This window comes from Euwallacea similis, chromosome 5 (assembly GCF_039881205.1).
Source record: "Euwallacea similis isolate ESF13 chromosome 5, ESF131.1, whole genome shotgun sequence".
In the NCBI taxonomy this organism is placed as follows: Eukaryota; Metazoa; Arthropoda; class Insecta; order Coleoptera; family Curculionidae; genus Euwallacea; species Euwallacea similis.
The window spans coordinates 6,808,452-6,818,259 of record NC_089613.1 but is presented as its reverse complement, the minus strand read 5'-3'; the positions used below and the strand labels follow the sequence as shown (position 1 = coordinate 6,818,259).

Here is a 9,808-nt window from a genome sequence, read left to right as displayed (position 1 = left end):
ACTTGTACAATTTATCCCCATAGCTTCGTTATCATAGTTTAAGTTTTGGTACGTTAAAAAAAATTAAAATAAACTTAATTTGTACGTGGGTTGTATTTCTTTACTAATGAGATTGCTCTATCGTATACTAAGGTTTTGATATCTTTAGAGGTAAGAAAACCGAAGTGGTTGAAGTCTTCATTGTCTACCAAGTGACTGTCCGCTATATTGGGTACAACACATAAGAGAGTTTCTACGTTCTAAAAAAGTAAAAAGGGTCATCGTTTGAGAGTACAAATAGCTCAGTATCGTCAATTTCAGACTTATACAGTGAGGACAAAAAGTCTGGAACAATTTGATTTAAAATTCATTGGTTTATTTTCGAAAAAAACGCTGAGACCCCGTCGATTTTTATTTTTGGCTGCGATTTTTCTGACGGTAAATTCCTGTGTACAGGGTAACCAAAAACCAAGTTACGACAACAAACTTCATTTTTTCAAATGGAAACACTTATTTTATATTTCATTTTTAAATTCTACTTCAGATTCTAAGCATGTTTCATGTAGCATTTCCTACACCCAAGCCCAACAGTTATCGAGAAATTCACAATTGAATATCATAAAACGCACTTACAAAATAAATTAATGTAATTGTAAGTCAAGTTGCCTTAGCTTGGTTATCATGGAGGTTACCTTGGTAACTTGCTCAATAAATGTTTTTATTTTGTGAAGTATTTTTATTGTAACATTTGTGCTCGTCTTTCTTCGTCTCTTTTGTTAATCGTCATATTATTTAAAGTTAAGTGTAGAAATTTAATAAGTATAAGTTATTTTGAGTTATGTTTTTAAAATGAAATTCACTGAGGCACAGAGGATAGAAATTCTTATTATAAGAGGATATGGCAATAGGGCAAGGGCTCGAGAAGAAATGTGTCACTTATTTAACGAAAAATATCCTAATCGCCAGCCAATTTCACATTCAATAGTAACTAAAATTGAGTACAAGTTTCTTCGGCTCGGTCACATTAGAAATACTCCAAGAAGCGGTCGGCCAACGATTACTGATGAAAAAAAGTTGAACGTGTTATTGAGTGTTCAAGAAAATCCCCATGTTAATTCTAAAATGATAGCTTCAAGCCTGGATATTGCGAAGGGAACAGTTTTAAATGTACTGCATCAGAATAAGTACCATCCATTTAAGACGCAAGTTCTTCAGGAACTTCATGAAAATGATTGTGAGCGGCGTCTTCAATTTTGTGAACTTTTACAACAAATGTGCCTTAGAGAGATCCTAAATTTGTTAAAAATATTGTTTATTCTGACGAATCCACATTTTGCTTGAATGGTGAAGTCAACAGGCAAAATTTTCGGTATTGGTTAGATGTAAATCCTAACTGGATGAGAGAAGGGCATGCACAGTATAGACAAAAAAATAAATGTGTGGTGTGGAATTGTGGGTGATGTTATATTATAGGATTGATCTTTTTTAACGGGAATTTAACTGGTCGAAGATATTTGAAGTTTCTGGAAGATGATCTTTTTTCAGCCCTTGCTACACTATTTCCTGAAGAAGAAAATCCAGATTTGCCCAACCGTAATATTTGGTTACAAGACGGTGCCCCGCCTCATTATTCAGCAGAAGTTCGTGCTTATCTAAATAAAACTTTTAAAAACCGATAGATTGGCAGAGGGGGTACCATTGAATGGTCGCCAAGATTTTTCGATTTTTCTGTAGGGTTACCTCAAAGGTAAGGTTTTCCAAACTAAACCAATTGACATGGAGGACCTAAAGCATCGAATTACTCAAGGAATATGGTCAATCACTCCAGAAATAGTTAGAAATGTGCAAAAAGAATTTATCGATCATTTAGGTTACTGCCAATTAAATAATGTAACACATTTCCAACATTTAATAAAGTGATAAAACATTAATTGTTATTTAATTGATAATTTCAAACTTTAACTCTCGAAAAATAAAAAGAAGTTTAGTTTAGGTATAGGATTTTGTACGATTATATGAATTTATTTTGTAAGTGCGTTTTATGATATTCAATTGTGAATTTCTCGATAACTGTTGGGCTTGGGTGTAGGAAATGCTACATGAAACATGCTTAGAATCTGAAGTAGAATTTAAAAGTGAAATATAAAATAAGTGTTTCCATTTGAAAAAATGAAGTTTGTTGTCGTAACTTGGTTTTTGGTTACCCTGTACACAGGAATTTACCGTCAGAAAAATCGCAGCCAAAAATAAAAATCGACGGGGTCTCAGCGTTTTTTTCGAAAATAAACCAATGAATTTTAAATCAAATTGTTCCAGACTTTTTGTCCTCACTGTATAAGTCTGAAATTGACGATACTGAGCTATTTGTACTCTCAAACGATGACCCTTTTTACTTTTTTAGAACGTAGAAACTCTCTTATGTGTTGTACCCAATATAGCGGACAGTCACTTGGTAGACAATGAAGACTTCAACCACTTCGGTTTTCTTACCTCTAAAGATATCAAAACCTTAGTATACGATAGAGCAATCTCATTAGTAAAGAAATACAACCCACGTACAAATTAAGTTTATTTTAATTTTTTTTAACGTACCAAAACTTAAACTATGATAACGAAGCTATGGGGATAAATTGTACAAGTTAGAAGTCTATGATGTTGAGTGGTGGGTTTGGTGGGTTGCAGCACTAATGCCCTTCCCGAGTCTGCTCATAAATTCGTAACTCTGCTTGTAGGTGCAACAACAAGCGGAAGGCATTTTAAAGGAGTCTGATACAGGTTCTCCGGTGTTGTCTAATGTAAACAATCTCCTGTAGACATATTTCTGACGACAGGATGTACTGTAGCCGAAATCCATAGACAGGCTGCCAGGAATATCACATGGTTTGTCCGGACTAAAATCAAGTGTATTAGTTGAGTATCGAAACGTAGTAGTTGCCACTAACTTTCTGCATAATTCCACCTGAATCCCCTGCACGAAGCCATTTTCATCATCCTGATTGATGATGAACTTCCATTTGCCATTATTCGTCTCGCCCATTTTTGGGAAGATCGTTTTTTTGATTGAACGACAGACGAACGTCTCGTCCTCATCATCCCACCTATTTGTTATTTCCGTAGGAGTCTAAAAAAATCATTTTAGCCAACCTTATATTGTTGTTATTATATTATTTTTTTATTGTTATTATAACCTTTATGCTCACCTCATCTGTCCCGAACAAAGACCTTAACGCCAGATTTCGCTAAAGAACCCTTTTGATGTGAGAGTAAGGATAAGCCTCCGCCTCTTCACAATAGGGCAGGTCTCTAGCGCATTTGGGACTCCTGGAAATAACGTCCATGCGATCACTTAGCAGGGAATCTGGGAAAAATATGTTTTGCCCTCTAAAAGCCCTTTGTCCAACGCAATTTTGAACCTGTAAGAAACATGATCATAAATAATAATCATTTGCCAAAGCCTGTCTTGCTTTAGGCGCTTTTTTAGCAGTGAGTTAACAGCAATTCTGAACATTCAGTTACTTGTAATTATTCGAAATCGTCTAAAGATATTGTTGTGGTTATCGTTAAGTTAAAAGGGGTTCCGCGATATTCGTAGAATTAGCACGATGCTTAATTGCAGATTAATGTCTTTCCTCAAAGGAACAATAATGATGTATGATATTAATGTAGGTAATATTAATTATGCACGCTTTTGGGTTGCGTAATACAATGATCAAGAGCAGAGCCGGCTTTAGGAAGTCTGGTGCTCTGTACGAAATTTTTAATCACCACCCCTCTGTCCCCAAGAAAAACCGCCGGCCAGGAAAGTCTTATCGAGCATGTGACTGTAGGGAATTAGACATACATATGTACGCTAAATAATAAATAACCTATAAATCGGATTGTAGATACTTTTTTTGTTGGGAAAGGATTATTTGACTGTTTTACCTCATCTTTGCCAAAAATCTCTTTTAGGGCCTAGTTTTCTTCCAAGACTCTTTTGACTATATCATGGGGATAGGTCTCAGCCTCCACGTAAACCGCAAATCTGTACTCACTTTGTGAGTTGATTTACGACTATGGAGACGAAGAACTGTATATTTTTAGTGTTAAAATTGGCATTGCAATAATGGATTGCCAACTTCTCTGGAAATTGAAATTCTTATTAAAGTCATCAAGTAATACCTGATGACAGAGATCTGTGCTGGTCGAACTGATCTGTAAGAATAAGGTAAAACCACGAAAAATACTTACAAAAATGATCATCGACATCCAGATACACATTTTTTTCCACGTTTCCATGTCGGTAACTATATAAATCTATAGACAAATTATGCTTTTCTTCTTTGCTTCAACTTCACTCGCACGACACACTTTAAAGATGAAACTGATTCTTTAGGTAACTATTCTGGTAATTGTTAATTTTCTTATAGGATCTAATTTGGACAAACGAATTTAATTTCAGCTAAAAACGTGACCGACTATAGAAGGAAGTTAACTGAAAATATACAAAACCTTACTTCATGACGGTGCCAATTCCTTTAAGCCGTAAGGATGTTTAAGGAGCATGAAGGGCCAGTCACTTTTATGGTCGCAATAAAGCTCGTCCTTCGATATTTAGATTCCACAAAAAATCACTAGGTGCTTTAACACGAACCAACAAAAGTTAAATTGGCCTGTAAATTTAGACAGAGTGTTTCATAATGATATATAAAAAATTCAGAAAGTGAATCTGTTGACGATTTTAAGGAGAAAAGTTCCTATAAACATATAACTACACTACAAACCATATTATTTGCCCCAGTGAGAAAAGAATTGACAAAAAAGAATAAATTATTTTTCGTACTAAATGAAAAAACTCGTATAAACGGTATGGTCCCATACGCAGAACGTGCTTTATGAGGAGGGATGGGGGGTCAGGGTGGTGGACTTTCTATCGCGCAAGGGGAGTGCTAATTAAAAATTTCGCCCCGAGCGTCAAACTTGCTAAAACCGGCCCTGTTTGTACCAAGCTAAAGATTATACAGAGTTTTCTCATCATGGCTAATGCTAATATTCGATCTCGCTTTTTCGCATACTGGTGGTCCGTTACCTACAATAATTAAATGCTGTAATAAAATGGACCACGTTCATATTATATCGATAGTCAAACTGGGGCCAATTCACTCAATAATATCGAATGAAGAAAAAAACAATATCTAGGGTGATTCAAAAAGGTAGTATCAAACTTGAGGAGGTTACAGGGGACATTGAGGTAAAGAATTTTTGCTAATAGACCTCTAATCGAAAATGAGCCGTTTTAGCATTGAAGTAATTTTTATCCAAAATCATAATGTTATATTGTTAGTACCAAAAGACTTCGATGTTTGACTCACTTTTATTAAAGATAACGTAAAAAAATTACCTCCAACTTGTTACATAAATTTGACCGTTGAATCATGGAATCGCGCATCCGTTGTAACATATGCGGCTCCTGCTGCACACAAAAGCAGGCTTCCATCACGCTTCCTAATAGTTCCTCTTGGGTGGCTTTATATATAGGGGTTTCATAGATTAAGGACATAATGTAATCCCAGAGAAAAAAACCTAAAAGAATTAAATCGGGACTTCGCGCTGGCCACGCGATAGGTCCTCCTCTTCCGATCTATCACCTAGGAAATTGTTGGCTCAGTTAATTCTGCACAGTACGGGCAAAATGTGCATGTGCACCATCATATTGGAACCACATTTCATCCCGCACATCCATAGGAATGTTTGCATTGTCTAATAGTCGAGGAAGTACGCCTTGTAAAAAATTTAGGTAAATGTCACAAATTAGCCGAGGTGGAAGCAGGTATGGACCAATTAAAAAGTCTCCAACAATATCGGCCCACATGTTAAGAGCAAATTGGTTCTGCTGTGCTTTGCCCCATACGTCATGAGGATTGTAATTGCCTCATATGTGGTTGTTGCGGCTTACTAAAGCAAGCCTCATCGGTAAATAAAATGCTGGAATCAAAATCCCGTTGGTCTGCAATACGTTGCAAAAACCATCGACAAAATTGTATCCGTGGCTGATAGTCTTACGGATCCAGTACTTGCAATGTTTGAAGGTGGTAAGGGTGTAATGGTTGTTCTTCAAGTACCCGCCACACGGTTGATTGGGGGGCATTCATTTGATATGCTATTGCATGCGTGCTGGTGATAGGTTGTTCATCATTTTGATGCAAAACTTCTTCCTCAAAGAACACAGTCGTAGATATCTGCTTTCCCCATCTGGTTTAAAATTACCTTTTTCTCTTAATCGACGATGGGTTGCCGGAAATATTTTTCGGCAAGGATGTCGGCGATTCGAAAAACGTTCAGGAAAAAACTCAGCTTCTCTAGCATTGCATATCGTTTCGCCATAAATAATATGTCTACATGGTCTACAAATGTAAACTTGACCATTTTCACAGTCGAAACGCAAAGGTAGATGCGATCACGAATAAAATCAATTTTTAATAACATTATGTGAAAGAAATACATTTGATAAACACTTAACAAAGGACAAAGAAGTGTTTATTTTCAATGAAATCTATTTGATTTTCATAGGAAAATGGGTATCAATGAAACACGGCACTAAATGTTAATACTGGAGCGTTTTATTTTCTTATCGAAAAGCAATGGCAGTGTCCTTTTTAAGACTAACTGACAAACCTCTTCTATATGGGGTATGTACGTCCAATTTCACATTTTGTTTATTTTATCTAGTCATCAATATTCTTAATGAGTCTAGACGTTTGCTCTTAAACGAAATTTAATATTATTATTTATTACTTTTTGGATCTAGACTGGCGGGATACATAAATCTAATAAAATCAATTGTCTTCAATAAAAAATAGTGAAACATCGAAGCCTTTTAGTATCAACGAAGTAACATTATGTTTTTGGACAAAAATTGCTCTAAGCCCAAAACGGTTCATTTCCGACTAGGGGTTTATATGCAAAAATTCTTTACCACAATATCCCCTATAACCTCCTTAAGTTTGACACCACCTTTTTGAATCAGCCTGTATAGTATAAATTGGCCTTAGTGAAACTTAAAACGCATGTAATAAACGCATTATACAAGGTGTTCAATTTATCATGCACATGCGATTTTCTCGAAAACTAAGAATTTAATACAAACCTTTTTCAAATAAAGTTTGTTTGAGGTGAAGGAGCGCTTCTTTTGACATTTTTTTTTAACTGTAATTTAGATCTTTTCAAGGTCATCCACATTTTTCTAATGGAAACATTATATATTTTTTTGACAAAAATCGATACACCACTAAAAACTGAAAAACATTTGTTTGAAAACTTTTTCGATTCAAAGTTTTTTTAAGTAGTTTATTCAAAGAAATGATCAAAAATTAAGTAAAGCATGAAACAACATAAAAGTTTTCTAATCCAATAAATGTTCAAAATTATATTAATTAACGTTCACAGGTTTACAAATTACCTAACAAGTTTTTTTGGACAAATTGTGTTCGAATTAGGGGGTTCGTTCCTAGATTGGCGCGAGTACCACCCTCGAGAATATTTTACAGAATTTCGTGACTCGCGGACAATGAACTCGGGAGTACTTTACAATTCATTTATTGTACTACTGAACAATACACGAAAGTAACGCACTTAACTAACTTAATAATTCACGCCCGGAGTAGTTGTTATAAATCGGAAGAGGACACGCGAGGTAGCTGAGGAACTCACAGTGTCGTGGTCGTAATGTTGTTGCACTGAGAGATGATAGATGAGAGAGAGGAATTTCTATATTTCTAGGTCTTAAATAGTAGAGCTAAGGGCCGGTACTCATAGGCGTACCCCTAACTTGGAAGCAATTGTCGGCTTCCTGGCTACTCATCGTGTTAACGCTCAACGTCCAGATGAATAGCCGATTGGACCTTCGTTGGCCATGCCGGCGGAGCGACGCTTAAATTGGACCGACATTATAGCTCCGACAAGAGCATTGCTGGAAATCCCAATCATAAAACAACCACCATCTGGGGATGATGGATGCTAACGCTGGGAATTCCTTGGATGCACATGACTATCGCTAAAATGACTTATAAAAAAAGGGACCTAGTAATATACGAGAACTAAAACGGAATTACAAATACATGGGCGTAGCATCGGGTATCTTAATCGAGGAAATAGTCCAATATGACTAACTACAGTCTTAACAAATTGTTTTAATAAAAAATAATCGATAGTATAAAATTTGATTGATAAAGGTTAGTAAATAAATAAAATGTTCAAATCATTGTAGCAGGTGAGAGGTGCAGAAGTGTTTTTCGAATTGTTCCTTTGTGATTAAGAAGTGTGACAAGTGTGGCAAAAATGGCACATTTTTCATTATAAGAAAAAATTGAAATGATCCTTATTTATGGAGAAAGGGGTCGTGATATTTCAAGAGCAATAACAATGTACACTGAATAATTTCCAGAAAAGGTTCTGCCATCGAGGTTTACATTCAAAAGACTTTCGAGGCAGTTTGGAGAGACTGGAAATGTTGATAACAAGAAAAAAAAACGTAAAACACCGTAACTAATTAAAACAATGAAATCTCTGCCCTGGCTGCTATTGCTTACAATCCAGAAATCAGTATTCGACAAACATAAAATTCAGAAGTAGCACAGAACAATGTTTTTCGTATTTTGCATCATCATAAATTAAAACCGTATCATATTTCTCTACATCAGGAACTTCAAGGCGAAGATTTTCGGAATCGTATATTGTTTTGTTGATGGGCTCAAAGGCAAATCATCGATAACCCAAACTTTTTTATGACAGTTTTGTTCTCTGACGAATCAACTTTTACTAATCATGGTCAAATTAACCACCACAATATGCATTACTGGTCTGTAGACAATCCTAGATGGATAAAGGAAGTTGAGCATCAGCATCCATGGTCTGTAAATGTGTGGTGTGGAATCATAGGGACAAATTTAATTAGACCATATTTTATTGATGGGATCTTGAACGGGGAAAAATACCAAGGATTTTTAAGGCAAAAATTGCCTATATTACTTGAAGAGCTGAGCATAGAGTTGCAATGCTCCATGTGGTTTCAACACGATGGTTGTCCAGGGCATTTTTTAGGAGTGCTCGATAAATTCTTGATCATGATTATCCAGAACGTTGAATTTGACGCAATGATCCTATTAACTGGCCAACAAGATCGCCAGACTTGACGTCTCCAGATTTTTTTTATGGGGATATTTGAAGGATAAAATTTACAAACATATTCCACCAACCACAAAAAATATGAAACAGCAGATTAAGGAACCTACTTGGGAAAATAGTACCCAAATATTATTATTTGTTTATGAATCGTTTAAAAAACGTATTATAAAGTATATTGAAGTTGGTGGAAGAAATTTTGAACATTTATTGAATTAGAAAACTCTTATGTTGTTGTTCCATGCTTTACTTAATTTTTGATTATTTATTTAAATAAAGTATTTAAAAAAGCTTTGAATCGAAAAATTTTTCAAGCAATTTTTTTAGTTTTTAGTGGTTTATCCATTTTTGTCAAGAAAATATAACGTTTCCATTAGAAAAAATGTGGATAATCTTGAAAAGACCTTCTAAATGACAGTTTTTTGAAAAAAAAATCAAAAGAAGCACTCCTTTACCCGAAATAAACTTCGTTTGAAAAATTTTGGTATTAATTCTTGGTTTTCGAGAAAATCGCATGTGCATGATAAACCGAACACCCTGTATATGTATATTTTAATAATCACTGGCCACTCAACAAAATTTATGTACAACTGAAAATAGACTAACTTAGTAACGCAGAATCAACAAACTACTTGAAGATAACAAAATTCAACAGTTTTGTTATGCACGT

At 35.2% G+C, this 9,808-nt stretch overlaps 1 protein-coding gene across 1 annotated transcript; it reads right to left on the bottom strand.

The window, feature by feature from the left end:
• Positions 1-2,619: 2,619 nt before the first annotated feature.
• LOC136408918 (protein spaetzle-like) lies at positions 2,620-3,362 on the bottom strand. Its single transcript, XM_066390140.1, is given in 3 exon segments — positions 2,620-2,870; positions 2,922-3,100; positions 3,180-3,362. Coding segments are annotated over 3 exon segments (561 nt in total). The 5' UTR covers positions 3,318-3,362; the 3' UTR covers positions 2,620-2,626.
• Between the last annotated feature and the right edge of the window lie 6,446 nt (positions 3,363-9,808).